This window comes from Drosophila guanche, unplaced genomic scaffold, assembly GCF_900245975.1.
Source record: "Drosophila guanche unplaced genomic scaffold, DGUA_6, whole genome shotgun sequence".
Classification (NCBI taxonomy): domain Eukaryota; kingdom Metazoa; phylum Arthropoda; class Insecta; order Diptera; family Drosophilidae; genus Drosophila; species Drosophila guanche.
Genome location: NW_022995748.1, coordinates 3,168,719 through 3,195,971, shown reverse-complemented (window position 1 = coordinate 3,195,971; position 27,253 = coordinate 3,168,719). Strand labels below are relative to the sequence as shown.

Genomic DNA, 27,253 nt, shown 5'->3' with positions numbered 1-27,253 from the left:
ACAGAAACGGTTATAAAGTTACATAATTTAATATATTTATTCAATGCTTGATTCTCATATTAATATTTATTATTTTCATAGAACATATTTTATGTAAAACTACATTGATGCACAACTGAGGACTGAGACATAATCCCACTCATATCTAAGAATAGCTTGAAAAACGTATGATTTATATCAGTTTTATTAAATAGTTTTGTATTTTTAAATATAAGCCCAACATCTTTGTATGCCCCAATTCTCAAAGACAAAGGATATTCTAGTTTTGCTGTGGATTTTTATGCGACTAACACCCAGAAAGAACCCATTCGGTCCTTTTACTAAGTGTGTCATTCCATTGCAGTCTACTACAGTCTCTACAGTTGAAGCTCTCAGATAGAAAGCGAGATGAAAGGACCCACCTTGCACGATCGCTGAAGACGACAAACATTGGATTCATCGGCGTTCGGATAATTCCAATCCTGGTAATCTTATAAATACATACATATGAACATATATTAATAATAATCCAATTAATCCAAATTTGATTTTTTAATGCATTTATTTTATTGAAACTTTAAACCGGAATTAGTAGTATGCAACTCCAGATTTGTCGCGAATCCAATCCAATTGGTTGGTGACGCGAGTGAAGCCAGAGGGCAGACCAGCGGTGCAGCCATTGCCAGCGACCCAGGAGGTGACACCAACCAGTCTGCCGCCGTCGTGGAGGACTAGAGGGCCGCCAGAGTCACCCGAGCAGGTGGACTTGCCGCCAGAGGTGGAGACACAGAGGATGCCATCGGGCTGGTTGCCATAAGTCCTGGAGCACTCAGAGTTGCTGATGATCTGCAGATCTACACACTCCATCCAGTCGGGCTGGGAGCCGGCGGTGGTAAGACCCCAGCCGCATGCCACGGCCCATGAGCCATCGTACATGTTGTAGCGATTGTTGTAGCTGGGCAGCTCGACCTTGTTGACCATGTGCCAGAAGTCCACGTGTGGAGTGCGGATCAAGGCGATGTCGTTGCCATTGTCGTTGGGCCATTTGTTGTTCTGGATGAAGTTGCCACTGCCAATGGTGTGGGTGAACTGGGCGTTGGTACGCCAGGTCGCGCCGTAGTAGACGGTCACCTGGCTGGCTCCGTTGGTGCAGTGAGCAGCAGTGAGGACCCAGTCGTGGGCAATGATGGAACCACCGCACCACCAGCCGCCGTTGCCGCTGAAACCCAGTCCAACGGTGTAAGGGGCCTTGCCCTCATATGCAGGGTAGCCGTTGACAATACGGCCATTGATCTTGGTGTCCTTGGGCAGGTCCTTGGGGTAAACCTGCTGGACAGTCTCGGCAGAGACGGCGGCCAAAGCTAGAGCCAATACAACGAACACTTTCATGGTGACTGAGTAACTCCTGGCCGATGTCTGGCAAACAGACCCTTTTATACAAACTTCTTATCAAAGTCATTCCTTACGCATGAGTGCCCCCACTTGAAGTTATCCTATCCTTAAGAGTATATTGAAATTTTTTAAATAAATAGATAACGTATTTCCGTCTGTCAAGTTGCTCTTAAGCATCTACATAGATAACGGATTTTATTTAAACAATTATTCAGCCTACAAGTTCATATTTGATAAGTGGTACATATTAAAATAATGGAAATCCCTAATGAAAACGGTATCAGCAAGCTCAAAAAGCACCATTGAAATTCTTACAGCTAACTCGGATTCTGCGCCACCAAATAACTCTCGTTAAAGTCACTCTGAATAATGAGTTTATGGTATTACTGAATTATCTATCGGATAAAATTGTATGTTAGCTGTTGAAAGTCTTAGATAGCTTTTAATATAAAACCGAATATCAGAATCTGAGAATATGGTTTAATGCCATTAACAGCGAACCCTTAACGAATTGTCGACCGTGGGTATTTAAATGAATGCATGAATGTTCGGAAGCTTTCAGGTGAAAACTTTCGTGGGTAATTTATTTTTTTAGCTGAAGAGGAAAATTGGAAGGATGCTCTATATTATTGAGTCTATAAAGATAATTACCAGTGTTATTTTCCGCGGTTTACCACAAGTGGCTCAACTGTATAATTAGAGCGGGGTTACGTGGGTTAAGATCGATAAGTCCGCGGTCACACTGATTCAAACCGATTTTGCCTTACAATTTGTTTTTACTTAAGTTATTTAATTTGTTTAGTATGTCCACTTGTAGCTCTGTTGAAATAGCAGAAAAAAAGCGCGCTGCCTTGGCCAAGCTACAAGCCAAGAAATCACAGCTCGTCAACTACACGGCTCCGCCTGCAAGTGCACAGCAACAAATAAAAAATCCTTCCCAGCTGGCCTCGAAGTCTCCAATTAACTTCTACAGATCGCCACCAGCGACGGAAAAGAACAGCAGAGCTGCTACCACGTCCATCGCTGCAGCTAACGACAACAGGAGCTCATCCTTTTTAAATGCCCTCAAAGCTATCAAGCAAACGTCTGCGCGGGAACAGGGCCGCGCAGACGCCCATCCATATCAGCGCCCAAACGGCGGGGACAGGGTGAGAAAACACGAGCCCAAGTTGTCCCTCGGCGAGGAGAAGGAAAAGTCATTGGCTGGTGTGTTCGTTAACTCCATAACCTGTAGTGTTTATATGATAAGTGCGCACCGTTTTGAAGCTCGAACTTCGGGCTTTCACGAAAAACTGATTGCCGTGTTCAAGAACATGCCCACCAGATCCTACGACAGCAACACCCGTAACTGGAGCTTTGATTTGAAGGATTACCAATTTTTGCAAACACATGTTGCAGATTTAAAGTCCCATGTAACCATTAACGCCATACCTAAGAAGATTCTCGACCTTTGTCGGCAGCCGGCCAAGACTCTGGAGTGTAGCGTGCTGGCGTCCATAGAGCCCAAGCTGGCGGACAGGCTGATGCCTTTCCAACAGGAAGGGGTATGGTTAGTATGAAAGATATGCGTGAGATTATACATTCTGACTCAATTTCGTTGTAGCTTCGCGATTGCACAAAAGGGACGAATTATGATCTGTGATGAAATGGGCTTAGGCAAGACATACCAAGCTCTGGCTGTGGCCGACTACTACAAGGAGGATTGGCCGCTGCTGGTTTGCACCACGGCTTCCACGCGCGATAGTTGGGCTGTGCACATAACAGAGCTGCTGCCCAAAGTGCCACTTCACTACATTCAAGTGCTCAACAACAACCAGCAGTATGTGGGCGATGCCCAAGTGCTGATCACCAGCTACAACATGATGGAGCGTCACATCGACAAGTTGTATCAGCGCAAGTACGGCTTCATCATCTTTGACGAGTCGCACACCCTAAAAAACAGCAAGGCCAAGTGCACAGCGGTGGCCAAGCGACTCACGGATCAGGCCAAGCGCGTTGTTCTGCTGTCGGGCACACCAGCACTCTCACGTCCCGTGGAACTGTTCACGCAACTGCAAATGGTTGATGGCAAATTCATGAGCTTCAAGGAGTTCTGTAAGTAACACAGATCTACATAAATTCTTTGGGTATTTAACGTTTAGTTTTCTTTGATATTCCGCAGCTACGCGCTACTGTGATGGCAAGCAATCGCAGTTTGGTTGGGATGCCAATGGACAATCAAATTTGGAAGAACTCAAGGTAATACTCAGACTAAAGTACATGCTGCGACGCACAAAATCTGAGGTGTTACCACAGCTGGCTGAAAAGAATCGGTGCGTAAATAACACCCCTATAATATAAACTAAACAAACAGCTGTTAATCCATTTATTTAACCTCAGGGAAACGGTTACCCTGGACGCGTCTTTAATTATTACCAATGACGAAACCAAGACTCATTTGGATGCCATGAACAAGGAGCTTCAAAGCAGCAAAGGCAAAGTCATGGAAGAGATTCTACTGCGTTTCTATGCACGCACCGCGGAGGTCAAAGCCCGGGCTGTTTGGTAACTTCTCTTGGCATGCAAGAAGGGAAGCATTTGTATAGCTTCTCCTCCGTTTTTAGTGCCTACCTCAAGTCGCTTGTCAAGGAGCAAAAGAAATTCATTGTGTTTGCCCATCATCGGGTCATGATGGACGCAATTAGCGATTGCCTCAGTGAGCTTCATGTGCAGCACATTCGCATCGATGGGCAAACGCGCAGCGATCTCAGGGCAGACATGATATCCGCCTTCCAGAATAAAAGCAGCTGCCAGGTGGCTGTGCTCTCACTGAAGGCCTGCAATGCTGGCATCACCCTGACCGCTGCCGAACTTATAGTCTTTGCAGAGCTAGATTGGAACCCAAGTGTGAGTTATGATTGCAGGTTAGCCATCGAATCAATAATCGCTGATTTTTTAATGTCTTTCAGACACTCGCACAGGCCGAAGGTCGTGCGCATCGTATTGGCCAGACTAAGACAGTGATTTGTCGTTACCTAATCGCTAATCAAACAGCTGATGACATCATTTGGAAGATGTTAATAAACAAACAGAAAGTGCTAAGCAAAGTGGGAATCTTTGCGGAGAATTTGCAGCAGGGCACCCACACAATGGCCCCCACCTCGGTAAACTTAATGGAAACATTTAACCAAATACAAGATCTAATTTGTAACTTTTATAGTCCAACAAAATTGAGAATTACTTTTCTCCTGCCAAAAAACAATCGACAGTGCCCATAAAGGGCACCATCAAGCAGTTCCTAACTCCAGCTCCAACGAGCACTAACAGCGGAATCGAGAACAAACCAAAGGAGGGCAGTGCCGAATCGGGTTTTGCGGATTTCTTCAAAGACGATGGCGATGATGAAGCTTTATTGGATTTGGATATTTAATGTTTAGAGAGCTGTTGAATTATACAAATAAATTATTGTCTAGATTATTGAATAAACAGTTGCCATACACGTTAAAGGCTTCACGCCCCTGGCAACAGACAAACAAAAAACAAAAATGTTTGAAGCAAGCATTTAAAAGTTGATCAAAAGTAAAGTTTTGTCTATGTGAAAATGGATAGTTCACAGGTGGATGACGAAGACTATGAACTTCTGGGCGAGGAGGAGGAACTGCTGGAGGAGCAGGACATATCTTTCCGGCAGGACATCATCACTTTGGAGTAAGCGAGAGGCTACCGCATTAAACTAAATCAATAATAATACAATTTCACCCTCTGCCAGACACTCCTTCGGATACAACTGCAAGCGGCTGTTCAACCTGGTGCTGGTCGATCCGCATACCCTGATATTTGCCTCCGGTAATTATCTGCACTGCTTCAGCATTTCGCGGCAGGAGGTAACATTTCAGGAGACAGTCTCTGGCTGCGGCATTGGCTTCATAACAGTGAGTTCCCGCGTGCCCACATTCTATTTAGATTTATTTGTTTATGGCTTGCAGAAAAATGAGCATCCCGACTACCAGAACCTCTACACAGTGGGCGAGAATGGGCCCAAGCCCACGATATACATCTACGAGCATCCCTCACAGAATGTGCGCGTGAAGCTGTTGAATGCGGCAAAGGCCTGCTTCACGGCAGGATCTTATAATTCGACGGGCGATCTGTTTGCCTCTCAGGCGGGATATCCGGACTTCATCATCACCATTTGGCGCTGGGAAAAGGCTGAAATAATACTGCGCGCCAAGTCGTTTCAGAGCGACATTCTCTTTGTGCACTTTTCCGTGTATAATCCCATTCTGCTGTGCTCCTCCGGCCTGAGCCACATCAAGTTTTGGAAGATGGCCAACACATTCACGGGCCTGAAGCTGAAGGGCGACCTGGGCCGCTTCGGCAAGACGGACTTCAGTGACATTTACGCCATGTACATGCTGCCAGACGAGAACGTGATCTCCGGCTGCGACTGGGGCAACATGCTGCTGTGGCAGGCGGGCCTGATCAAGTTCGAGGTGTGCCGCAAGGGTCGCAAGCCATGCCACACCAAGCCCATTACCCGCATAACGATGAAGAACGGCGAGGTGACCACGGTAGGAATGGATGGATACGTGCGCGTCTGGTACTGGGAAACAGTTGACTTGGCAGATCCACCGGAGGATGATCTCTTTGTGGAAATCGATCCCATCTACGAGTTCAAGATAGCCGAAGTGGAGCTGCGATGCATGCAGAAGATTCTGCCCTTCGATGAGATGGATTTCACGCACTACGCGCAGGATGGCAAGGGTGGCATTTGGTTCTGTGACATCAATACCTACGATGTGCCACAGAAGCCCCGCCAGCTGTACTCCTGCATTGGCGGTAGGGTCCTGGCCGCTCAGATGTCCCCCGTCTCGCCGCATTTCCTCGCCCTCTCCGAGTGTGGGAAGATCTTCGTTTATGACTACGAGCAGCGGCGTCTGCTACTGGAGAAGCAGTTCGCTGCTGGCGGCGTAGACTTCCTCTGGTTTGACACACAGATCTCTGCGCATGGCACAGAGCTGGTGGCAGGCTTCGGAGACGGCATCCTTCGCCAGCTCTTTCTCGACCTGAGCAACCCCAAACGGCCAGCCCTGAACCGTGTGCGCGCTTTCAAGGCCCACACCTCGCCCATCACTCGTCTGACCATCAATCGGGGCAGCTCTCTTCTGCTGAGCGGAGCCGCCGACAAGAGCATCTTCATCTACCAGCTGGGCCGGGATGAGTACGATTTAGTGAGCCTCATGCCGCTGGGATTCGTGGAGCTTGCGGCTGTTCCCAATTGCTTCTACTGGCACAAAGTGGACCCCAACGTGGTGCTCATTGGCTGCAAGACGGGCGAGGTGTTCGAGTATGACATACGCACAGCGGTCACCGAAGAGGAGACCTATCTGAGCTACAACATCACGGAGCAGTCGCGACTCCGCAGCACCCGCTTTGTGTCTGTAAAGAGCCGCCTACGACGGGATATCCGAAGGGAAAAGATTAAGAAGCGGAAGGAGCGCAAGCGGGAGAGAAAAATGTGGGAGATCGAGAAGCTGAAGAAGGCCAATCCGGGGCTGCAGATCGATATGGAATCGGCCCTGGCCGACTCAGAGCCGGACGAGGAGGAGGAGCCGCTACACATACCTACAGTCCCCAATGCCATAATTTGGCTGCGCTATACGATTCGCGACACCATCTGGGTGTCCATGACGGGCTACGACGCTGGCTACATTTACGAGCTTGAGTTCGGGGCCGCCGAACCCACCTATAGCACCATGATAGAGGATGCAGATGATCTGGAGATTCACTCGTACTGCATTATGTGAGTTATCATCGCGGAATGACTGCGAGAACTGCTTCTAATTGTTCAATCTCTCCGCCCACAGCGATGAGTACCTGATCTTTGGGCTTGTCAACGGCCGATTGCGCATCAATCGGCTGAATCCTGAGAATTTTACGGATCTCACCGAGTATCGCGTGTATCCCATGCACGATGCGCTGAAGGGCATCATTCCCAGCATCCAGACCAGCTACAACGGGGAGCACTTGCTGACCATTGGCCACGACGGCAATGTCTTTCTCTATAAGTGGAACGGGGAGAAACGGATTGTCAAGAACGAACTGTTGGCGGAGCTGCCTGCACTGCCCGCAGAAGTGGCGGAGCCCGAGGATATCATCGATCCGGAGACACCTTCCCTGGAGCAAGAAAAAATCAATGCGGAACTGCAGCGACAACAGGAGGCGGCTGAGGCACATGATCGCGCTGTTCTGGCCAAGATTGGGTCCCTGCAGAGCGAATACTTTGAAATTGTCAGACGCAACGAGGAAGTTCCGCTCGGACTGCGGGCCAAGGACACTGACTTGCTGCTAGACGATCGCATTACGCAGCAGATACGCGAGGAGCTCCAAGCAGAGCTCGATGATGTGCGCGAGGATCTAGCCTACGACTTGGAGTTCGCTCAAGTCGGCCACTCCAAGTTGTACACTCACTTCCTAAAGGAGCTCGACCATGTACCCTTCACAGTCTCCTCCTTGCGGTGAGTTGATTGTAAACTAGAACTGCTCTGGCATTGCCTGAACTCATGGTTTCTCTCGTGACAGCTCCCGCATTGCGGGCATTGCATCCTTTCGCCTGCAAGCTCTCGGCGAGGAGTTTGAGCAAATCAAGCGGGACATCGAAGAGCGGCTGAAACAGGAGCACGATTTGGGGTAAGTATGCCCAAGACCGGACCAGCTACACTTGACTTTCGGCCACACAAGCATAAATCTATTCGCCATCTCCGACATGCAGCCTACACAGACAGGATCGCATCGCTGAACAGCCCGAAGTGTAAGCCAGATATTCGAACTAGAGTCTGTTTAGAGACCAACTGCACTTAAAGATTTGAATTTGTAATAGTTTATAAGACACAAAGACGCACACTGCACTTAGATCTCCCCTAACCCGTTTTGCCCATCACCTAATTGACATCCCTGTTTGATAGTCTTCAAGATCTGGTTGCGGCCGAAGAGAAGGATGATTCGATTAAGGAGCCACCGCCGGAAAGCTTCTTCTTTGGACGTGATCCTCGTAGCATAACGCCGCGATTTAGCAAGAAAATGATGCGGCTTCTGCTGCGCTTTCGCAAGCGGCAGATATACGAAATTCAACGCATCTTCGACTGGGACAAGCTGGAGCGACAGAAGCCCGACCCGAATCGGAACCATCCCGATGACGATGCCAAGATCGAGGAGGCAATGCGCAGCCTGGGCGACTACAAGCTAAAGATCGGAGCAGACTACGAGCCCAAGTCGACGGAGACGCTGACCTACAAGTACATAGAAATCGTAGAGTGTCGGGAGCGGCACTTCGAGCTGGTGAACAGATTCAATCAGCTGGTGCTGGCAATGAGGGACCGCAAGAAGGAGCTGCTGGAGTCGATCCGCAAGAAGAGGGACCGCCTCGATGTCATACATCAGTATATGCCGGCAGAGGATCGCATTCACCTCGAACCCATCCACGAAGTGGACATGGACTCGGAGTATCCGGAGTTGAATCTAATCGAGCACTTCCAACCGGGCTGCGGGGTGAATATCGAAGATATTCTGCACTTGGAGCGCAGCGTGGAGGAGGTGATGGACTCTCTGAAAGCGGAGAAGTTATCCATGTCTGGCAGCGTTCAAACCGCGGCCGACATGAATACGCCTGAGCTGCAAGAGTCAATCATATACGAAGTGCTGCAGATATCTATGTTGGAACAGACGTTGTCTAACGACGAGCTAAGCGAGGAGCTGCAGCAGCTACCGCCGCCCAGCGATGCCGCGTACTTCGAGCGAAACGAGGAGGGCAACTCCCCGATGATGCTGGAAGTGCGGCATCGCTGGCTGCGGGAGCTCCAGTTCGAGCAGGCTGCCATTCGGGCGGAGATCGAGGAGGAGGTGCGATTGTTCGACAAGGAACTCGAGAAGCTGCACGTCAAGCGCTTCCACGTGAAGATGGAGGCCGAGTTCATGGCCTCCTTCTTGATCAGCCTCAACCAGGAGCTCTACATACTGCGTGACAGCGAGGAGATCGAGAATCAGCTGCTTCAGAACGCCAAGTTAGCCATGAACACCCGCAACGAGCTCCAGCTGGTGATCAACGCCACAAACCGGCAGCTGGACGAGCTGCGCAAGAACATCGACAAGCTGACCGAGCAGATTTCCGCCCTCCGGTTGACTTTCCTAAGCACTGCCAAGGGTCACAAGTTCTTCGATTTCCTACGACGCATCTTCAAGAAGAAATGGCATCCGCCCAAACGGATAAGAGGCGACGACGAGTCCACCTCATCATCCTCCGAGTCTTCGTCCTCCAGCGAGGAAGAGCAGGCCGAAACGAAGAGTCTGGACTCGCTGGACATGACCACCATACGGCTGGATGAGAGCACCTGTCCTTCTGGCCTGGAACGTCCGCTCTACGAGCTGGCCTTCGTCATGCGGTCCGAACGCCACGAACTTGAGCGCTTAAGCATGGATCTGAATCGTGAAGTGGACATGAAGCGCACACAGATTGCCGAGATGCAGATCAAAATGAAGTACCACGAGGAAGTGTATCAAAGCGAGAAGAATGCCCTGCTGGAATTTAGAGTAACTTCGATATCAGTTTGAAATGATAAATAATAATTTCTCGTACCTTTTTCCAGCGCCAAAGACAACAGGAGATCAACAAGGTGAAGCTGAGTGCCATTCTGCGCATGGATCAGTTGCAGCACTTCTACGAGGGCGACGATTACCGCGATCTGTCCAAGGCCATACTCTTTGATGCTGACATGCTGCTGGACCTACGCCGACGGGCGGACAAGCTTAACGAAGAAACCCTGGCCACGCGCCGCTGGCACCGCATCAACATTGTTCACCTGCGTCGCATGAACACAGACATTAAATTCATGAGGTATGAAATTACGCGACTCGAGGAGGAAATCAAACAGGCCATGATGAAGAAGTTTGGCCTGATTATCCAACTCGATGAGCTGGAGGAGGAGGTGCTGAGGCGCTACGTCTTTGATCTGGAAACCACAGCTGAGCAAGAGCTAAAGGCCCTCGAACTTGAGCTGTTGGAGAGACAGGTGAGTTTTGACTGGATCAAATGTGTCGTGAAGACTGAGCTATTTCCCTTATGTACACAGCGAGAGCTCAGCCGTTGCGAGGAGGAGCTGATTCAGGAAACGCAAAACAACACAGAGAAAGTCAACATACTTACTGTGCTGCGCGAGGAGAAGAATATTCTGGGCATTATTCTGGACATTCAGGAGCGCAACTACGCCAAATGGACCAGGCCGCAAGTGCTAAATTTATCCTACGACATCGAGAAGCTGATGGGCATTGAGAAGTCGCTGCTGCAACAGATTGAGGTATGCCAGGGTATTCCCTTACACAAAGCAGTCTACATTCAATCCCCTCTGCATCCCTCAGTGCTTGGAGAGGGAGATCTGTGCCCTGCGTCTCAAGTCAAAGCCGCTGCAGATCAACAACGAGATGGATGCCTCTCAGGAGCCGCAGGTAACCAGCGAACTGCTGCCCAACGACGATGCTCTCGCGTGTCCAGCCATACTAAATGTGGATGCCTACATGCTGCCACCCATGCCAGATGACTTCATAATGGACCGCGTGCACACCATCGTGCAGAAGAGCTTCAATGGCTTCTTTGGCCGCAGCACAAGCGCCGGGAATGTAAGAAAATTCTCGCATCGAGCCTCGCTGTACCTCTGCCAGGCGGCCTACAGCTTCCAGGTAATATATAGTCTCAGGTTTCAGGCTACAAATTTGAGTGCAATTCCGCTTTCAGGGCAGGTACACGGATCGGATTGCAGAGTGCATCACGGAGCACCTGCAGACAATTGTGCCCAAAAAGTATTTCATTCACATCAGCGCCGATGAGCTGCGAAAACTGTTCAGCGAGGTGGTGGCCGTCTTCGACTACGAGCGCAGCGATGTGAACACCGAGGAGCTGATCTCGGGCATATTTGACCATGCCAAGGACTCGCTGTGCGCACACGTTCATCTGGGCGATGCGGACGTCGTTAATCGCACTCACTTCATTGTGTCGCACATGTTCAAGGAGCTGATCGAGGTGCTGCCACTGGAAGAGTTCCTGTCAGACGAGACATTGCGCATCATTGTGGACATTCTCGAGCGTGAGCCGATGGTGGATCCGCGTGCCATCAACGTGGAAAAACTGATCGCAAATACGCTGCAGCATGCCAAGGAAAATCTGCTGGACGGCATCACGGCCGTTCCCGTCCGCAAGCTGGGCAGCAATATCCAGCGTGACCTGATCAAGCGACGCCAGTACAAGCCTCCCAGTTGCGAGTCGCCCATGTCGGTGCGCATTGCCAGCAAGAAATCGTCGGGCAGTGGGCTACCCTTCTAGTGCAGCGTTTTATTGGACTATAAAGCTTTTGGAAATGCATATTAAATAAATAATTATCTTGGAATTGTAGATATTTACGACAACCTCGCCTTCACCGTGTTCATCTTGAGTGGAAGCAGCTCCAGCATCTCGCGCACCACTCCAACCTCTCCATGCAGCGGCACAGCCGCCTCCTTGTACAGCTCACATCCGGCGATGAAGCGCTTGTAGTAGGTGTGGCAGCTGTTGAGGTGCTCCAGCTGCTGCAGAGGATGGGCGCTGATCAGCTTGTAGTAGATGCGGCCAATGTGGAAATGGGCGTACAGCATGGTGCGCTGCTCTTCCACATCCATGCCGCTGCGCCACTCCTCGCTGTTGGGCGCTGCTAGGTAGGACTTCACGTAGCTCTCAAAGTGTTTGATGGCTTTCATGCAGCTCTGATTGACCTTCTTGATTTCGTCTGGGGAAGGTGTTGGCTTCTCCCTGATGATGTCTAGACGGACGTCCAGGACAGCAGCATATGCCGTGCCGGCTCCGTACCAGCACTCCCGGCAGATCTTCATGTAGAAGATGGGGTCGAGCAGATCGATGAGGTCCTCCAGATACTTGGCGCGTCTCTTCTGCATCTTGGCCTGATTCTCGGGATTCTCCTCGAAGAATGCTATGTGCTCGTAGGCCTTCGCGTAGTCCTGCATTATCTTGGAGTACTCTGTGGCCTCTGTCTCTGCCTTATAGTAGTCCTTGGCTATGTCCAGCCATTCGTTTACAAAGTGAAACACGAGCTTGGCATCGTCGAAGGTCAGGCAATAATCACAGCTAATACGGCTCTCGCAGGCTGTCAAATCCAGATCCGGGAACCTGAAATCATCCTCTGTTAGCCGCAGATGCTGAGCGGCCTTGTCCAGTTTTTGAGTCTCTTCATCGTCGTCATCGTCCTTTAGCAGCCGACTCTTTGATGTCTGCAGCAAGTACAATCCGTACTTGGCCCAGCAGCGAGCCACATCGGCATAGCGATGCTTGAAGGTCTCGGTGGTATCCTGGCGCTGCTGCTCGCTCATCTCTGGCGTCAGCATGCTGATCTCGTACTCGGCCATGACGAGAGTGGCCGCGGCCAGGTGATGCCGTGCCTCCTTGAAGCGCTCCTCTCCAATGTAGAACTGCGAAAGCGTGGCCGTGTTCAGGGCAAAGTCAATGGCGTCGCACGACTTGTACTGCAGCTGCCGCCGCAGTGTGCGATGACAGCTACTGGCTGACTTCTCCGGCTCACCCAAATGACCATACATCTGGGCCAAGTAGAAGCAACAGAGGGTGTAGAGCTTCTCAAGCTCTGCTGGACCAGACGCTGTTTCCCCTTCATCCGGCGGACTGAACAGATCCGTTATGGCCAAGGCCACAATGCCACTGGCCTTGAACTCCTCGTAGTTCTTCTCCGCCTTAATTAGCATATCCGCAGCCTTTCTGTACTCCTGCCTCGTGGCAAAGACAAGGCTGAGCTCGTTGATCGCACCCAGATAGGGTATAATACCTTCGGCACACTGCCTCACCGGATCTGTGAGTTCTATGCAACGTTTCAGCAGGCTTTCACCCTCAGACAGCTCCTCCGTGTACACGTGGATGCGCCCCAGATCTCGACAGATGAATGCCAACATGGACTTGTAGCACATGTCATCACTGCCACCATCCTCCTCGCTGGCCCGAATGGAGACGATCTGATCGTCCAGCTGCTTTTTCAAATCTTTTAGCACATCGCGCGCTTGGTAGTGGGAACGGAATGGATCTGTGGGCGGATCCCCCCGACTCTCCTCCTCCACCAGCTTGTTTGCCTTCTCGTACAGCTCCTTGTAGTCACTCAGTGTCTCTTTTGCTATGCCCATTTTTACTATAACCTCCTATGACCGGTTGCAATGTGACTTTTTACTCAATTTTGCGAATATTTACTTTTCTTACAGTCGCCTGGTTATCGTTACTACCCTATCATTGCTTGTCTATCGATAGTTTAGAGTCTCTAAGTGTGGCCATTCCACGAATGGCGTGCCTTTTTATATGCTGAAGAAAGTGTGGTATTTTTACCTATCAATATACAGGCACTCTTTTTTTCAACATAGTTTATATTTCACAAATATACCATATACCGAAAATTCAACCAAAAAATAGATTTATATTGTGTTGGTTTTTTGGCGCCGCGACCACATATTTCAAAGGAAATATATTAAACTTATTTGAACTCAAATTGACGCAATTAGATAGTAATAATGAACAAAGTTAAGGTAGAACGTGGTGAGGACGGACTCATTAAAGGCAAAGTGAAGAGACTGTACCACCAGAGATATCGCGCCGAGTGGGAAAGAAACCCAGAGTATTCGAGTTGGCTGCGCCCAAGCAATGACGGTTATTCAGCTCATTGCCAAATATGCGATGCGGATATGTTGGCCAGGTTGGCCTCCGTCAAACAGCACCACAACACCAGGAAGCACCAGGAGAGCATTAAGTGCAACGCGTTCCTATCAATGGTGAGCATAAGCAAACTAATATAACCAGAACAATGGCGGAACAAAAAAAAAACAAACAACTAACATTTTTTCCAAACACTAACTCTTTCAGAATATGATTAAAAGCGAACATGGCATTACCTTCGAAGCGAAGCATAAACCAAAGGCTAAGCCCAAATTCAAGCCAAAAATGAAGGTCGCTGCAAAGATAGAGCACATAGAGGAACAGGAAATGGTGTCCAACGATGACTCCATACTAGACGATTTGCTCGGAAACGATTCGCCGGAGGGGAAATACGTATATGAAGCGGAACACGTGGACGGTACGGAGATGCAGCAAGGCTACGAGCATGTGACCGAGGAGCTGGAAGCCGAGGAGTTGCATATGAAGCACGAAGATGATAACGGGATTCGACTGGACGATATACAGGAAGTGTGTATACCCGAGGAAAACATAATCAGCGAATTCGATTTGTTCGGCAAGAGTGTGGCGCTGCAGTTGAACAACATGGATCTGGAGGACGCTCTTATGTGCCAAGAGCGCCTGCAGGTGGTCCTCACCGAGTTTCGTCTTACAATACTTAAGCGTAGTAGGGACGCAAAACGCTCTACATAATCTTACATATTTTGATGTATATCTTTCTTATGTTTCTTATGTACGTGTAGAATAATTGAAAACTGCAAATGCTTAATAATAATAATAACTATTCCGCTTCTATTTCGTCTATAAAAGCGCGGCATTTCTTTTTTAAGACTTTGACAGCTTCCAGGAAGATCACGTCTGGCTTGAGAGACCCCACAGACTCGACTGTGAATATATAATGATCTCGGACACGCCCCAGTGTTACAGAGTCCTCCAGCTGGGGATAGCGGTAGACATTGCGACTGCAGCTGTCGTAGCGGGCGTCCTTCACATAGGCACACTCATTCTCATCGATTCCAATGACACCGGGCGAGAAGCAGCTCTGCAGCAAGTAGGCATCCTTGCCGGAAACCTCGCGATTCAGCTTGATCTGTGGCAATAGGCGATAGTAGGCAGTTGCCACCGGCGAGAACTTGGCATGGTCTTTACCCAGCCCCTTGACAGCTACCAAACGCAAATCCAGCTCGTGCCCTGGTCGCAGTTGTGCAATGAGTATGTCCTCGTTAATGCAGTTTACCATGCTCTCGCTGTAAATTTGTGCCTGCTTTCCCTTGGGCAGCCATTTTAAATGTCCCGAATAGACCTTGTGGTTCTTGTAGATGTCATCAAAGTTGGATTGATCTTTGCTGGCATCCTTGCGGCGGGTACACTTGACTTTAAGCTCGTACTCAAGAGTATCCTGCTCGGTTCCAGCGTCGCCGCTCTCTTCAGTGCGATACGCAAATAGCCTGGGGTCGGCCTTCAAGGGCAGGAGTCCCATACGATGTGCCAGCACTTCGTCTTGTATAATGGAAGTGTTGTTATATATGTACACCTTCTCTATGGCCATGCTGGGAACCTCGCTGAGCATCAAGCGGCGAAAGGCGTTGGCTATGGCCGGATACACGCCTATCATGTCAAACTCCAAGCCGTCCTCGTCGTTTCTGCAATAACAGAATGCATATTCTGTCTTAGGAAACCAGAAGTCATAAGTTCTTTCTATTCTTACCGAATGATGGCCACTTGCAGTTTCTTTTTAAAGACTTCCATGTTAAACACATCGTCGGCCAGTCCATAGTCCTGTGGATCCTCTTTGACTCTATGCTCCTCCATGTACAGCAATGGCTCCTTTCTGTTGGTACTGGACATTTTAGCTAATATTTAGGAGACAACAAATTTATTTACTGCACGTGTTGAGTCGAAAATAGTGCCGATATACCAACATTAAGTTGGCAGCACCAATTTAAGAACAGCTGTGATTCCGTTGCGAATGTCAGTTTAATAAGAATAAGAAACGGACCGGCGAGATTTATTCTCCAGCCGATTTACGTAAAAGTGGAAAATCCATAAATTGGCCCGATAAGATGTCACGTTCTTTACAACGTATGCTGGGTAGCTGTAGGCGATTGGTCCAGCAGCCCGTCTTCCGCCCACAACGTACTTTTGCTGCCGCGCCAGATCCCGTTAAGGGCAAGGGACCGATATCGTGGAAAGGCTTGGCTGTTGTTGGAGTCCTGGGAGCCGGCGGTTTGGGATTCATGCTATATGTGAAGAGCGAGAAGGATGAGGCACGAATGTTGGAGCGTAAGAGGCAACTTGGCAAGGCAGCTATTGGGGGGCGTTGGGACTTGGTTGACTCGCAAGGACAAGTGCGGAAATCAGAGGAATTTCTGGGAAAATGGCTGCTTATATATTTTGGCTTCACCAATTGTCCAGACATTTGTCCCGATGAACTGGAGAAAATGGCGGCTGTCGTCGATGAAGTCGGTGGGTAGAAAGATAAAAATATCAACACGCTGAATGTGATTCATCCTGGTTGTCGCGTTACAGAAAAGTCTCCACAGACGCCGGCAGTGCAGCCTATATTCATAACAGTGGATCCAGAGCGTGACTCCAAGGAAGTGGTCGGAAAATATGTCAAGGAGTTTTCACCAAAGCTGCTGGGACTAACTGGCACCGTCGACCAGATACGAAATGTGTGCAAGGCCTTTCGCGTTTACTTCAGTGCCGGTCCACGCGACGAGGATAACGATTATATTGTGGATCACACCATTATCATGTATTTAGTCAACCCAGACGGAGAGTTTGTCGATTACTACGGTCAGAACAGGGATAAGGAGCAGTGTGTGGCTTCGATTCTGGTCAATATTGCCAAATGGAATTCGCTCAACAAAAAGGGTTGGTTTACCTAGGCTGGGCAACACCTTGCGAAATTAAAATGTTAGCTTTGTTTTTTCATCTTTATAGCTGTGCTGTCAAGAATTGTAGCAACAGAACAAAAAGTAAATAATAAAATTTCAAATTTAATTTGGTCTAAAATAAAGCAAGTTGGCAGCGTAGCTGCATAGTATTTTCATTTACGCCAGGCTGGCAGCTCTTTTTGATTTGTAGTGCTGCGTGGATGTAGAGATTATTTTTTTCTCGCAATAAATTAATAATAAATACAAAATGGTGCGTGATAAATAAAAAAAACAGATTGAATGCTTAATTCTAAAAGTTATTTGCAAGGGGATTGCAAGAATTTCGACTAGTTTATAGGTATCACGGTTTTTGTGATTCGGTGAAAAACATAACCTTAAAAGGCGGTTCATTGTTGGCTAAAATTTGCAAAAATAATCTATTTACAGCGTCCGTTGATGCTGCAAGGCCACGAGCGTTCCATAACGCAGATCAAATACAATCGCGAGGGAGATTTGCTCTTCTCCTGCTCGAAGGATCAGAAGCCCAATGTATGGTACTCGCTGAACGGCGAACGCCTGGGCACATACGATGGGCATCAGGGCGCCGTCTGGTGCCTGGATGTGGACTGGGAAAGCAGGAAACTGATCACCGGTGCGGGTGATATGACAACCAAACTCTGGGACGTGGAATATGGCACCATCATTGCCTCCATCCCCACCAAGTCGTCGGTGCGTACCAGCAATTTCAGTTTCTCTGGAAACCAGGCTGCCTACTCCACGGACAAGGCCATGGGACAGAACTGTGAGCTGTTCATCATTGATGTGCGCAATGCCGACTCATCTTTGGCGGATCAGACGCCCACTCTGCGTATACCCATGACCGAATCGAAGATCACTTCCATGCAGTGGGGTCCCTTGGATGAGACCATCATTACAGGTTAGATTACAGGTCTTTCAGGGAGATGTTCCTAAATAAATAATATGCATTTCTGTATAGGTCACGACAATGGCAACATTGCCATCTGGGACGTTCGGAAGGGCCAGAAGGTTGTCGACTCTGGAAGCGATCACGCTGCTGGAATCAACGACATGCAGCTGAGCAAGGATGGCACCATGTTCGTGACCGCCTCCAGGGATACCACGGCCAAACTGTTCGACTCCGAGTCCCTGATGTGCCTGAAAACCTACAAGACGGAACGACCCGTCAACTCAGCAGCCATAAGCCCAATTCTGGATCACGTTGTGCTGGGCGGAGGACAGGATGCCATGGAGGTGACCACAACATCGACAAAGGCTGGCAAATTCGATTCGCGTTTCTTCCATCTGATCTATGAGGAGGAGTTTGCCCGTCTCAAGGGACATTTCGGTCCCATTAACAGTTTGGCCTTCCATCCGGATGGCAAGAGTTACGCCTCGGGCGGTGAAGACGGTTTCGTGCGTGTCCAAACATTCGATAGTACATACTTTGAGAACATATTCGAGTAATCCACCCAATAGTCTGTAGTATTTATGTGGAGGGAAGGCGCTGCCAGTGAAGACGGGACCTAATCCACACCTCATTCACTGGTGCCATGTTCATGTGCATAGAGAATTGTCAAATATACGCGAGAACGAAAAGAAATACGCTTCGTTTATTAAGTAACATTTAGGATTAACATCAGATTACATTCGTATGTATAGTTTTTGCATAATCAGAAAAAGGAACGCTTCTTTTGCTTCAAGACCACCGCCTGGCCCTGCATGGCCGCCCACTGTGCCGGTGTGGGCAGGCATCCAGGCGGTGGCGGCGGAATAACTACAGAGCCCGAAGGAGTGGTCCTGACCTCAGCTCGGGAATCCAACTGAAGAACGTGTGCGGCCGCGGCTCCAGCCGATGTGCTCGGCCCAGCCAGACCATAGCCAGTGCCGTGATGAACGGGCATCCCATGGCTTTGCTGTGCACTAAATGGCCCCGGTCCCTGCTGATTATGACTAATCATGCCGTAATACTGATTTTGTCCTGGTGCCGCAGTGTAGGATGCCTGATGCCCAAAGCCTCCACCACTATTCCGCTGACTCTCCTCATACGTGGGAGGTGGGGCGCGCTGCAAAGAAAGCGTATTAAATCGTAGACATTTTTCAAATCAAGAGTGGAATGTCTTGTGTACCATCGCAACAGAGTCCGCGGCACTGGAGTGTTTGTAAGACGGAGCAGACGCCTCACTTAAAGGATTACCTTTCGAAGAATTCGACATTGATATTTCTTTGTCTGTTTACGTTTTTTTTTGTGATTCAGGTAGGGCTGCCGACTATTCGAAGGGTTGATAATTGCGCAATTGAACGATGGTTATTCGACCATCGATATATGATATATCGTTTCAGAGCAAACGTAAGATTTAGAAAAGCTACAACCACAAAATCACAGACAAATACAAAGACAAGCTGTACAATTTCCTGAGAAGTCAAATGCATAGCATGATTCCATTCTGGAAGGTTAATATGATGATTAAATAAACTTAACTGTACGAATTTTTAAATTTGTTTTTATTATTTGGATATATCGATGTTTTAAACAACCGGAACAATCATGGAAACAGCTGTTCCCTTCAAACGGGAAGAAGAAGCGAGCCGTGGTCTGCCAAAATCTGCGAATTCAATACAAATTTCATCATAAAGACTGTTTATCATAGTTTTTAGTATACAACAACGGGTATTTGTGTATAGTTAAACTATGGCGCACGCCACACCACAGGTAAGTGCAAATTTCCAATTCTCAGCCAACCCGCGCCTCTCTCTCACATATCTGTGACGCAATAGCTCGGTAAATGTAAACTTTAACTCTAACAAATGTTTTACCTTCGTAGGGCTTAAAGCTGTTGAATGGCTGGAGGCGTCCAGGTCGCTTTGACAAGGGTTTGGGAGCCCAGCTTCCCGATGCCTACAAGAAGTTTTGGCGGGAATGGAAGCTAACGAAGCCAGCCGCTGTGCATTATATACCCAAGGAGAGCGAGTGGGAGCGCGACGAGGTCACAAATGCCATTAAGCCGGTGCAGGATATTCCTCTGCCCCTCATTGATACCCCTGAATCGCACCAAGGAATTTGGGGTGGCGAGGCAGTGATCAAGGGCTTCCAAAAGCGGAATCAGACGAAGCGGCGCGTTCCACACTTTTGGGTGCCTCAGCTCCGTCGCTCCGTAGTACACAGCCAGGTTCTGAACGAGTACATTTCCGTAGTTGTTACCGAGCGCACGCTGGATCAGATTCATGAATGCCATGGCTTTGATCATTATCTGCTAAAGAATTTGGCCTGCGACCTGCGTTCGGCTTTGGCCCTGAAGCTGAAGCGTCAACTTCTGCTAGCGCTCAACGCAGGCTGCCCCGCCTTGGCAGATGAGCCTCAGCACCAGCAGGAGGTCCTCAAGGAATACAGCCGGTACTTGGAGCCGTATACACCCGAGGAAATCGATTGGTATGGTCACACATACCTGGAGGCCATTCGTAAGCTCCAGCAGCAGCAGCGCGATGCGGAAAACGTAAAGCCTCACAAGGTGGAGTTTCGTAGTAAATTGATTGAACAGCTCAGGGAAGCGGGCATCAGAGAAGCGGGCAAGCTTGAAAGACCAGATGTACTGGCAGCGACTAGCGAGCACAAGGATGCGGATATTGAGGCTTTGACCAAGCTGTTAGTATTGTTTGAGTGTCCTTTATGCATATTGTCTCATATTTATTTTCCTTCATTACAGGGAATCTTCGCCCTCGTCCAACAATTGGCTGTCGAAGATCAATCCATTTGGCAAGAAGGAGACCTAAGGCCGTGTCCACACTGTTTGTTTTTGATCTGTGTTGAGCTCGGAAAAAATAAAACATATTTTGTGGTGTCCGTAGTTCAAATCCAAGTCCACAAACTTATTCTTGACTTAATGCAACTATTCGTTATATTTGGTAGAAAAGAATATATAAACAAACATAATCAAAAACAGAACAGAAAGAACGCTGCTAAGTAGAAAAAGGAATGATTGCAAATCCCACAGAGAACACAGAGAACGAACATACAAGTTGTAAACCCAATACACTGTTGACTTTCCTAAGACTATTTTATCTATAATTTATAGCTCCGCAAGGACGGGCGGGGCAGAGAGCTTTGTGCCGTTTGCTGCAGTCCTAGTCCAGGGTTGAGGTCGACCCTGCTTTATTCTATGCAATGGGATTCTTCTTCATGAGCTCTATGTCGGCAGTCATCATGTCGCTGACGAGCTGCAGGAAACTCCACTTTGGTGTCCAGTTCAGCTCACGCTTGGCCTTAGAGGCATCTCCCAACAGAAGGTCCACCTCCGTGGGTCGGAAATACTTAGGGTTTATGCGAACGCGAACAGTGTCGGTGCTACTTTCGATGCCTACTTCCTCAACGCCGCTGCCTTTCCACGTTATCTCACGTCCAATGTGCTTGAAGGCGGCCTCAACAAACTCACGTACACTGTGCGTCTCTCCGGTGGCAATCACATAGTCCGATGGACTGTCACGCTGCAACATCATCCACATGGCCTCCACGTAGTCACTGGCGTGCCCCCAGTCGCGCTTCGAATCCAAGTTTCCGAGCTCAAAGTACTCCATTTGGTTCAGGAGAATCTTTGCAACGCTTCGCGTGATCTTTCTGGTAACAAAATTCTCCCCGCGCCTCGGACTCTCATGGTTGAAGAGGATTCCATTGCATGCGTACATATTGTAGGCCTCCCTGTAGTTGATGACTATCCAAAAGCCGTACATCTTGGCGCAGGCTGTAGGAACAAGAGTTTAGACTGGAATCGATTGGACTTATTTCGATTTCTCACCATAAGGCGACCTTGGATAGAAAGGGGTCTGCTCATTCTGTGGCGTCTCCACGACTTTACCATACAGCTCCGATGTGGATGCCTGATAGAACCGCACAAGTTTCTCGATACCACAAGTGCGGATGGCATCGAGGATGCGTAGAGTGCCTACCGCATCCACTTCGGCCGTATATTCACTCAAATCGAAGGATACTTTCACGTGTGATTGTGCTGCCAAGTTATAGATCTCTGTGGGCTTTACCATGTTGATAATCTTCACCAGGCTACTGCTGTCCGTCATGTCCCCATAATGGAGCTTCATCTTTCCGCCCTTGTGCGCCTTGGGATCAGCATAGAGGTGCTCGATGCGTGTAGTATTAAAGGTGCTGGCCCGCCTGATAATCCCATGCACTTCATAGTCCTTCTTGAGCAGGAACTCTGCCAAGTATGAGCCATCCTAGGGAGATGGAGAAAGCGGTAAATGTTTTTAACACGTAGGCAGTGGTTGGTTGCTGAATTCTGACTAATAAATTGGCAATTGGTTACACACCTGGCCAGTTATGCCGGTTATCAGCGCCACTTTATCACGAGATCCGCCTCCATCCCCAGTGCCGTCTGCCGATCCATTTAAGTCCTTGCTGCTGTTGCTGTTGCTCTCCGATCGTTGTTTCTTGCTTCCACTGGCCCCATCGCACCTCGACATGTTAATCGGAGAAGTTTAATTATTTTACTAAGCCCAAATTCTAGGTTTTCACATCGACGTAGGCGTAGCGTAGTGTAAACAATACTGTTTTATCTATTGTGCAGAGCGTTGCCATCCGTCTGAAAAGTGGCAGACTTGTGATGCCTGGACACTCACAGTGGTTCAAGATGTGTGTAATTTTCTTGTTTATACCTTGGTAAACGAAGGCATATTACTTACAAAACAATATGCCAAAAAAGGATCATATTGATTAATTAGTTACTAAAATAGGATAAGCAATCAGTCGTTTTAGTCTGTTATTCCTTAAAGTTAAGTGTAAGCGCATTTATTTAAATTCCCGTGTGACCAATTTTAGAGCACTGCTCACCACGGTACAACAGGGTTGCTTAGTCACTAGCACCACGTAGCGCATCCACACTAATTCTGCGGGAAGTAATATCTTATCAGCTCCGATTCCGTGCCGTGCGATTCCCAACCGGGTGCCTTTACTTCTTCCGTGGGTGTTGTTACGTGTGGCTGGCTTTCCATTTCATTTTTCGACTAGCGGCTTGATAAGACCGGTTCCAGCCGCAACTACCGAACAATCAGCGCACCAAAGTACATCGCTTCGTTTGTGATAAAAGGAAAAAAAAAATAAATAAAAAATGACTGATATTATCAGGAAAGGAGCTCTGTTCCTAATGAGCCCAAAGTGTTACGATAACTACTTCCTGGAGCACGACTTTTTGGACAGTAAGTTGGCTGGCATCATAATTGAAGGAGAATATTTTTAAACTATTAAACTCTGTTTGCAGTTCCCTGTTTCAAGGCCTTGCTGAGCAAGGGACTTGGACTGGCTATCATTGCCGGGTCAGTGCTCGTTAAGGTCCCCCAGGTGCTGAAAATCCTCAGTAACAAGTCCGGCGAAGGCATCAACATAGTGGGCGTCATGCTGGATCTCTTGGCTATCTCGTTTCACATGTCCTATAGCTTCATGAACGGTTATCCCTTCAGTGCCTGGGGCGATAATACCTTCCTGGCGATTCAAACAGTGACGATTGCGGTCTTGGTCTTGTATTTCAGCGGTCGCAAGGCTCAGTCAGTGGTATTTCTAATGGCATATGCAACACTTTTGTACGTGCTCAACTCTGGCTTGACACCAATGAAGGCATTGCTCACCATCCAGAGCTGCAACATTCCCATTCTGTTGGTGGGTAAGCTGTCGCAGGCGTACACCAACTACAGGGCTGGATCTACCGGCCAATTGTCAGCCGCCACATGCATCATGATGTTTGCCGGATCGGTGGCTCGAATCTTCACCTCCATTCAGGAGACTGGCGATCAAATGATGATTATTACCTTCTGCGCCTCCACATTCGCCAATGGAGTTATTGTCTCACAGCTGATTTACTACTGGGACAAACCTGCTGGCGCACAGGCCGTCAAGGCAAAGGTCAAGAAGCCCAAAAGCAAGAAGGTCGATTAGAGATTAGAATTAAAATACCTCGAAGCTCTTGAGTTGGAACATTTTCTCGACATTGTAGAACAAATATTGAAAGATTAAATAAATTCATTCTTAGTTTATGGAAAGCAAAGTCTTAGTTTTAGTTGTCTTCGGCCTCGAAGTGCTTCTGCAGCAATGCCAAGGCGCGATATCGGTGCGAGATTGTGTTTTTCTCCGACTTGGGCAGCTCGGCATAGGTCTTTTCATAGCCCTTTGGCTGGAACACGGGATCCCTGAATCAGAAGATCATTACAACTGTGAATAATATTGTTTATAATCAATCGTTTTAATGACTCACCATCCAAAGTCCCTGGGGCCACGCGGCTCTACGATCACACCCTCTGTAACGCCCTTAAACAGCTTCGGCTCTGCATCGGCGCCATCGCAATAAGCAAAGGTGCACACTGCCTCGGCGGACTTATCTTCCCATCCGGCAAGTAGCCTGAACAATCCCTCTGGCTTCAACTTCTCCAAGAACCACTTGATGTACGGCCCTGGCAAGCCCTCTAGAGCGTTGAAGCACAGGCTGGTGTCCTCGACCAACACTGGACCATTCACGCGACGCGCCGCCTCCTTGCATTTCTTCACAGCTATCTCATCAATCTCGCCTGTAAGTTATACTCTTTAGAGCACTCATACACCATAGGGAATTAAAAACCGTGTGGTGTGTAATGCGAACCTTGCAACTCCGGCAAATCCACTTTCTTGGACACGATAGTACGGGGGAAATTGGGGCCCAAGATTGCGATTAATTCCTCCAGCTTCTTGGCGTTGCCCGTAACAAAGGTAATTGGTTTCGACATGACTCGCCTATTGTTGGAGTCAATTGAAACAATTTATAATTTGGAGAGAAGAGATTTGTGTGTTTGGTGACGCCGGTGCGTCGCGTGCTTTGTGGAAACAGCTGATTTCGGCTTGTTGGCGCCAAAGTTGTTACGCATTCAAAATTTGTTCAGATTTCGACTTTTCTATAATAAAATCAATCACACGAAATGGAAGATTTAAGTAGCCTTCCTAGTAGAGTAGGTTTTATTCAATGTATTGTTACTTATATTTAAGACAGCATTTTTTGTTTGTGTGGAGCTTTTGGGTATGGGGGATGCGGAGTAAGGGGCAGGGGTACGGGGCCAGAGACCAATTAAATGAATGTTTAAATGAAAAGTGCGTTGCGCTGCTTGATTTGGACAGACAGAGGACAGAGTGATGGAGTCTAGTCGTCCAGCGTGAGATGCACATTTGCCGAGGGATGCAGTCCGAGATCTTTCAGCGAGCTCTGGTTGTGCTCCGCCTCGAGCGACTTGCGCGGAAAGGCGCAGATGAGCTTGTAGCCCTCTTGTGGGATGTGCTTGTGCGTTTGGAGAATGTATAGACGCAGGGTCTGAAGCTTGGTGTCCGAGGGCCAGCGGAGCTGAACAATTTCATCGGCGCCCAGAGCATTCAACAGACGCAGCTTTAAAGTGGTCACCTCTTCCGTGGCTTCGCCCAGCTGAGTTTCGTAGGAGGTGGCGGCAGCTGCAGCCACTTTGAGCTCGTCATCGTCGAATTCCTCTAGGCTCTCGGCATCACTGGCCTGGCCATCCACCTTGTTGGCGTCTCCATTTTCGTTCATCGAATTCTTGATGGCCAGCTCGAGCTGCTCTTCCTCGGTGAGCTCCAGCAACTTGGCTCGCTTCTTTGGCGTTCCGCGAGAACTGGCCGACGAGCACGAGGCCTCGGCATCCAGGTCCACGTCCTCGATATCATCGTCCTCAATGTTCGTGGCGGCTCGTTTCGAAGAAGTACTGGGAGCTTCTTCGTGGGTAAAGTCGCGGTGCTCTCGCAGAAATTGCCTCAAATCAGACAGAACATTCTCCTGAGTGGGCTCAGGGCTGCGCCAAACCTCCTCGCCAGTGCGGGGATCAATGATGCACAGATACGGCAGCTTTGCGCAGTGATAAAAGGCCACAAAGCGGCGTCCCTCGGAGGTGTCGTTGTCCACCTGCCAGAACGTGAATTGACGCCTTACCAACTTCTTCAGATCCTTGTTTGACCAGACATCGCGGTTCATGGTCTGCGACTGAAAATTATCCCCTTGTACGTTAACCAGCAACCATCGCTGCCGCTTGGTGGCGAACTCGCGGGCCGCCGTCAATGTTCCGGAATAGAGTATGTCTGTGGGGGGGCGGAATAGATCACCAAGGCGGGATGTGGTGGTGGCTGTGGCCGCACCGGAGCGTGAATTTAGCGCGATGGCCTGTCCGGCGACCACCATTTGGGCGGAGCGTTCACGACGCCTTCGATGGGCGCCGGGATCCGAGTAAGCGCCTGTGGCCTGCAGTTGCTCCTCCATCAGGGCTGCCTCTCGGGCAAAGTCACGGAGAGGACAGACCTTCTGCCGCTGCGAGACACGCGACAGCCGGTTGCCGTTGCTGCCACCGGACGCAAAGAAGTTGTCGTCTTCTGGCAGTAATAGCTGTTCCCTTATCGGAGCTATGGGAGCACGCACCTCGTCTTCATCGTCCAGTATTGGCAATGAAGGACCCGCGCTAGTCGATGATGTCGAGGCAGCCGAAGCACCACCCTGCTCGAAAAACAGGGCCACCGCGGCTGCCACATCGTTGGCACAGGCTCCCAAATAGTGTTTGGCTTCATCCGCAGTGCATGCCGTGATTTCCACAACCTGCTTCACCAGCTCGTCTGGTGAATCGCTAGTGGACATTTTGTCTCCTTAATAGTTAATACTTTGCAATTTTAGTTTTTAAGTTGTCGCCAGTGTGACCGCAGATTATCGATCAAATATACCGCAAGACCCTCAAAAGGATAACGAAATATTCTCAGTTTTAGAATATACCGAATCCAAAACACAATGCTCGTCGATTTTTTTTGCGCCAAAACTATCATTTTATCTTATTGATATATCAATTCTCCAGAGATTTAGAAGTTTTCATTACATTTTTGTCAAAAGAAAACAGGGATGATTTCTTATCTTTTCCATACGACCCTACTGTCTGCGAACAATTTTAATTTATACAGATCGTGTTTAACATCAAATTCCTGACACTATGCCTTCAAAATCTCAAAACAAAATATTGCCAAACAGGGCTTGTAAAAAGTGTATGCAAGAGCTACGGCGAAACTTGTCAAAATTTGTCATTTCCATTTCCTCGTCAGGTGTCTTTGTCGCTAATTACATAGATATGTAGTAAATATGTAGCAAGTGCGTAGTTACCGTATAGTCTTCTGGTAAACATGTAATTTTTAATAATGTTTGATTAAACCGATTATGATTAAACCTTTTAAGATGAATAATAA

At 48.6% G+C, this 27,253-nt stretch overlaps 14 protein-coding genes across 14 annotated transcripts; 7 read left to right on the top strand and 7 right to left on the bottom strand.

Moving 5' to 3' along the window:
• Window positions 1–522: 522 nt before the first annotated feature.
• On the bottom strand, window positions 523–1,400 carry LOC117584026 (serine protease 1). Its single transcript, XM_034272763.1, has one exon. It carries the CDS (start codon window positions 1,366–1,368, stop codon window positions 568–570), a length of 801 nt encoding a protein of 266 aa, XP_034128654.1. The 5' UTR covers window positions 1,369–1,400; the 3' UTR covers window positions 523–567.
• A 774-nt stretch (window positions 1,401–2,174) lies between these two features.
• LOC117584767 (SWI/SNF-related matrix-associated actin-dependent regulator of chromatin subfamily A-like protein 1) lies at window positions 2,175–4,857 on the top strand. Its single transcript, XM_034273868.1, has 7 exons — window positions 2,175–2,920; window positions 2,975–3,465; window positions 3,533–3,683; window positions 3,751–3,915; window positions 3,975–4,257; window positions 4,320–4,514; window positions 4,571–4,857. The coding sequence occupies exons 1-7, from the start codon at window positions 2,175–2,177 to the stop codon at window positions 4,778–4,780; spliced, it is 2,241 nt and encodes a 746-aa protein (XP_034129759.1). The 3' UTR covers window positions 4,781–4,857.
• Window positions 4,858–4,875: 18 nt separating this feature from the next.
• On the top strand, window positions 4,876–11,767 carry LOC117584766 (cilia- and flagella-associated protein 44). The gene is made up of 10 exons (XM_034273867.1): window positions 4,876–5,058; window positions 5,120–5,282; window positions 5,337–7,153; window positions 7,218–7,868; window positions 7,933–8,040; window positions 8,316–9,936; window positions 9,993–10,415; window positions 10,476–10,700; window positions 10,762–11,079; window positions 11,135–11,767. Exons 1-10 carry the CDS (start codon window positions 4,952–4,954, stop codon window positions 11,717–11,719), a joined length of 6,018 nt encoding a protein of 2,005 aa, XP_034129758.1. The 5' UTR covers window positions 4,876–4,951; the 3' UTR covers window positions 11,720–11,767.
• LOC117584768 (KIF-binding protein) lies at window positions 11,709–13,680 on the bottom strand. The gene has a single exon (XM_034273869.1). It carries the CDS (start codon window positions 13,570–13,572, stop codon window positions 11,794–11,796), a length of 1,779 nt encoding a protein of 592 aa, XP_034129760.1. The 5' UTR covers window positions 13,573–13,680; the 3' UTR covers window positions 11,709–11,793.
• Window positions 13,681–13,792: 112 nt separating this feature from the next.
• Window positions 13,793–14,919, top strand: LOC117584772. The gene is made up of 2 exons (XM_034273874.1): window positions 13,793–14,208; window positions 14,300–14,919. Exons 1-2 carry the CDS (start codon window positions 13,951–13,953, stop codon window positions 14,801–14,803), a joined length of 762 nt encoding a protein of 253 aa, XP_034129765.1. The 5' UTR covers window positions 13,793–13,950; the 3' UTR covers window positions 14,804–14,919.
• LOC117584769 (DNA-directed RNA polymerases I and III subunit RPAC1) lies at window positions 14,801–16,034 on the bottom strand. Its single transcript, XM_034273871.1, has 2 exons — window positions 15,819–16,034; window positions 14,801–15,753 (listed from the first exon to the last, which is right to left on the bottom strand). The coding sequence occupies exons 1-2, from the start codon at window positions 15,956–15,958 to the stop codon at window positions 14,892–14,894; spliced, it is 1,002 nt and encodes a 333-aa protein (XP_034129762.1). The 5' UTR covers window positions 15,959–16,034; the 3' UTR covers window positions 14,801–14,891.
• Window positions 16,035–16,084: 50 nt separating this feature from the next.
• Window positions 16,085–17,132, top strand: LOC117584771 (protein SCO1 homolog, mitochondrial). Its single transcript, XM_034273873.1, has 2 exons — window positions 16,085–16,576; window positions 16,640–17,132. Exons 1-2 carry the CDS (start codon window positions 16,174–16,176, stop codon window positions 16,999–17,001), a joined length of 765 nt encoding a protein of 254 aa, XP_034129764.1. The 5' UTR covers window positions 16,085–16,173; the 3' UTR covers window positions 17,002–17,132.
• LOC117584770 (eukaryotic translation initiation factor 3 subunit I) lies at window positions 17,132–18,610 on the top strand. The gene is made up of 3 exons (XM_034273872.1): window positions 17,132–17,260; window positions 17,437–17,926; window positions 17,987–18,610. Exons 1-3 carry the CDS (start codon window positions 17,258–17,260, stop codon window positions 18,472–18,474), a joined length of 981 nt encoding a protein of 326 aa, XP_034129763.1. The 5' UTR covers window positions 17,132–17,257; the 3' UTR covers window positions 18,475–18,610.
• On the bottom strand, window positions 18,603–19,294 carry LOC117584773 (DAZ-associated protein 2). Its single transcript, XM_034273875.1, has 2 exons — window positions 19,137–19,294; window positions 18,603–19,073 (listed from the first exon to the last, which is right to left on the bottom strand). Exons 1-2 carry the CDS (start codon window positions 19,221–19,223, stop codon window positions 18,681–18,683), a joined length of 480 nt encoding a protein of 159 aa, XP_034129766.1. The 5' UTR covers window positions 19,224–19,294; the 3' UTR covers window positions 18,603–18,680.
• A 267-nt stretch (window positions 19,295–19,561) lies between these two features.
• LOC117583944 (39S ribosomal protein L28, mitochondrial) lies at window positions 19,562–20,854 on the top strand. Its single transcript, XM_034272642.1, has 3 exons — window positions 19,562–19,720; window positions 19,833–20,650; window positions 20,712–20,854. The coding sequence occupies exons 1-3, from the start codon at window positions 19,700–19,702 to the stop codon at window positions 20,776–20,778; spliced, it is 906 nt and encodes a 301-aa protein (XP_034128533.1). The 5' UTR covers window positions 19,562–19,699; the 3' UTR covers window positions 20,779–20,854.
• A 16-nt stretch (window positions 20,855–20,870) lies between these two features.
• On the bottom strand, window positions 20,871–22,583 carry LOC117583943 (GDP-mannose 4,6 dehydratase). Its single transcript, XM_034272641.1, has 3 exons — window positions 22,327–22,583; window positions 21,798–22,233; window positions 20,871–21,743 (listed from the first exon to the last, which is right to left on the bottom strand). The coding sequence occupies exons 1-3, from the start codon at window positions 22,477–22,479 to the stop codon at window positions 21,163–21,165; spliced, it is 1,170 nt and encodes a 389-aa protein (XP_034128532.1). The 5' UTR covers window positions 22,480–22,583; the 3' UTR covers window positions 20,871–21,162.
• A 285-nt stretch (window positions 22,584–22,868) lies between these two features.
• LOC117583945 (mannose-P-dolichol utilization defect 1 protein homolog) lies at window positions 22,869–24,053 on the top strand. The gene is made up of 2 exons (XM_034272643.1): window positions 22,869–23,211; window positions 23,274–24,053. Exons 1-2 carry the CDS (start codon window positions 23,124–23,126, stop codon window positions 23,942–23,944), a joined length of 759 nt encoding a protein of 252 aa, XP_034128534.1. The 5' UTR covers window positions 22,869–23,123; the 3' UTR covers window positions 23,945–24,053.
• On the bottom strand, window positions 23,973–24,844 carry LOC117583947 (inosine triphosphate pyrophosphatase). The gene is made up of 3 exons (XM_034272645.1): window positions 24,642–24,844; window positions 24,261–24,570; window positions 23,973–24,195 (listed from the first exon to the last, which is right to left on the bottom strand). The coding sequence occupies exons 1-3, from the start codon at window positions 24,763–24,765 to the stop codon at window positions 24,063–24,065; spliced, it is 567 nt and encodes a 188-aa protein (XP_034128536.1). The 5' UTR covers window positions 24,766–24,844; the 3' UTR covers window positions 23,973–24,062.
• A 107-nt stretch (window positions 24,845–24,951) lies between these two features.
• On the bottom strand, window positions 24,952–26,733 carry LOC117583942 (UBX domain-containing protein 7). Its single transcript, XM_034272640.1, has one exon. It carries the CDS (start codon window positions 26,658–26,660, stop codon window positions 25,173–25,175), a length of 1,488 nt encoding a protein of 495 aa, XP_034128531.1. The 5' UTR covers window positions 26,661–26,733; the 3' UTR covers window positions 24,952–25,172.
• Between the last annotated feature and the right edge of the window lie 520 nt (window positions 26,734–27,253).

Coding starts and splice junctions, on each gene's coding strand:
- LOC117584768 (XM_034273869.1), bottom strand. CDS start 13,572: ATGGGCATAGCAAAAGAGACACTGAGTGACTACAAGGAGCTGTACGAG.
- LOC117583942 (XM_034272640.1), bottom strand. CDS start 26,660: ATGTCCACTAGCGATTCACCAGACGAGCTGGTGAAGCAGGTTGTGGAA.
- LOC117584772 (XM_034273874.1), top strand. CDS start 13,951: ATGAACAAAGTTAAGGTAGAACGTGGTGAGGACGGACTCATTAAAGGC. Junction 14,209..14,299: donor GCAACGCGTTCCTATCAATG/GTGAGCATAAGC, acceptor TAACTCTTTCAG/AATATGATTAAAAGCGAACA.
- LOC117584026 (XM_034272763.1), bottom strand. CDS start 1,368: ATGAAAGTGTTCGTTGTATTGGCTCTAGCTTTGGCCGCCGTCTCTGCC.
- LOC117583943 (XM_034272641.1), bottom strand. CDS start 22,479: ATGTCGAGGTGCGATGGGGCCAGTGGAAGCAAGAAACAACGATCGGAG. Junction 22,234..22,326: donor TAACCGGCATAACTGGCCAG/GTGTGTAACCAA, acceptor CCATCTCCCTAG/GATGGCTCATACTTGGCAGA. Junction 21,744..21,797: donor CTATCCAAGGTCGCCTTATG/GTGAGAAATCGA, acceptor TTGTTCCTACAG/CCTGCGCCAAGATGTACGGC.
- LOC117583944 (XM_034272642.1), top strand. CDS start 19,700: ATGGCGCACGCCACACCACAG. Junction 19,721..19,832: donor TGGCGCACGCCACACCACAG/GTAAGTGCAAAT, acceptor TTACCTTCGTAG/GGCTTAAAGCTGTTGAATGG. Junction 20,651..20,711: donor ATTGAGGCTTTGACCAAGCT/GTTAGTATTGTT, acceptor CCTTCATTACAG/GGAATCTTCGCCCTCGTCCA.
- LOC117584766 (XM_034273867.1), top strand. CDS start 4,952: ATGGATAGTTCACAGGTGGATGACGAAGACTATGAACTTCTGGGCGAG. Junction 7,154..7,217: donor ATTCACTCGTACTGCATTAT/GTGAGTTATCAT, acceptor CTCCGCCCACAG/CGATGAGTACCTGATCTTTG. Junction 7,869..7,932: donor TTCACAGTCTCCTCCTTGCG/GTGAGTTGATTG, acceptor CTCTCGTGACAG/CTCCCGCATTGCGGGCATTG.
- LOC117584767 (XM_034273868.1), top strand. CDS start 2,175: ATGTCCACTTGTAGCTCTGTTGAAATAGCAGAAAAAAAGCGCGCTGCC. Junction 3,466..3,532: donor CATGAGCTTCAAGGAGTTCT/GTAAGTAACACA, acceptor GATATTCCGCAG/CTACGCGCTACTGTGATGGC. Junction 4,258..4,319: donor AGCTAGATTGGAACCCAAGT/GTGAGTTATGAT, acceptor AATGTCTTTCAG/ACACTCGCACAGGCCGAAGG.
- LOC117583947 (XM_034272645.1), bottom strand. CDS start 24,765: ATGTCGAAACCAATTACCTTTGTTACGGGCAACGCCAAGAAGCTGGAG. Junction 24,571..24,641: donor GGATTTGCCGGAGTTGCAAG/GTTCGCATTACA, acceptor TATAACTTACAG/GCGAGATTGATGAGATAGCT. Junction 24,196..24,260: donor GGCCCCAGGGACTTTGGATG/GTGAGTCATTAA, acceptor CTTCTGATTCAG/GGATCCCGTGTTCCAGCCAA.
- LOC117584773 (XM_034273875.1), bottom strand. CDS start 19,223: ATGTCGAATTCTTCGAAAGGTAATCCTTTAAGTGAGGCGTCTGCTCCG. Junction 19,074..19,136: donor CCGCGGACTCTGTTGCGATG/GTACACAAGACA, acceptor CTTTCTTTGCAG/CGCGCCCCACCTCCCACGTA.
- LOC117584770 (XM_034273872.1), top strand. Junction 17,927..17,986: donor GGATGAGACCATCATTACAG/GTTAGATTACAG, acceptor ATTTCTGTATAG/GTCACGACAATGGCAACATT.
- LOC117583945 (XM_034272643.1), top strand. CDS start 23,124: ATGACTGATATTATCAGGAAAGGAGCTCTGTTCCTAATGAGCCCAAAG. Junction 23,212..23,273: donor GGAGCACGACTTTTTGGACA/GTAAGTTGGCTG, acceptor CTCTGTTTGCAG/TTCCCTGTTTCAAGGCCTTG.
- LOC117584771 (XM_034273873.1), top strand. CDS start 16,174: ATGTCACGTTCTTTACAACGTATGCTGGGTAGCTGTAGGCGATTGGTC. Junction 16,577..16,639: donor GGCTGTCGTCGATGAAGTCG/GTGGGTAGAAAG, acceptor GTCGCGTTACAG/AAAAGTCTCCACAGACGCCG.
- LOC117584769 (XM_034273871.1), bottom strand. CDS start 15,958: ATGTCCAGTACCAACAGAAAGGAGCCATTGCTGTACATGGAGGAGCAT. Junction 15,754..15,818: donor CTGCAAGTGGCCATCATTCG/GTAAGAATAGAA, acceptor CTGTTATTGCAG/AAACGACGAGGACGGCTTGG.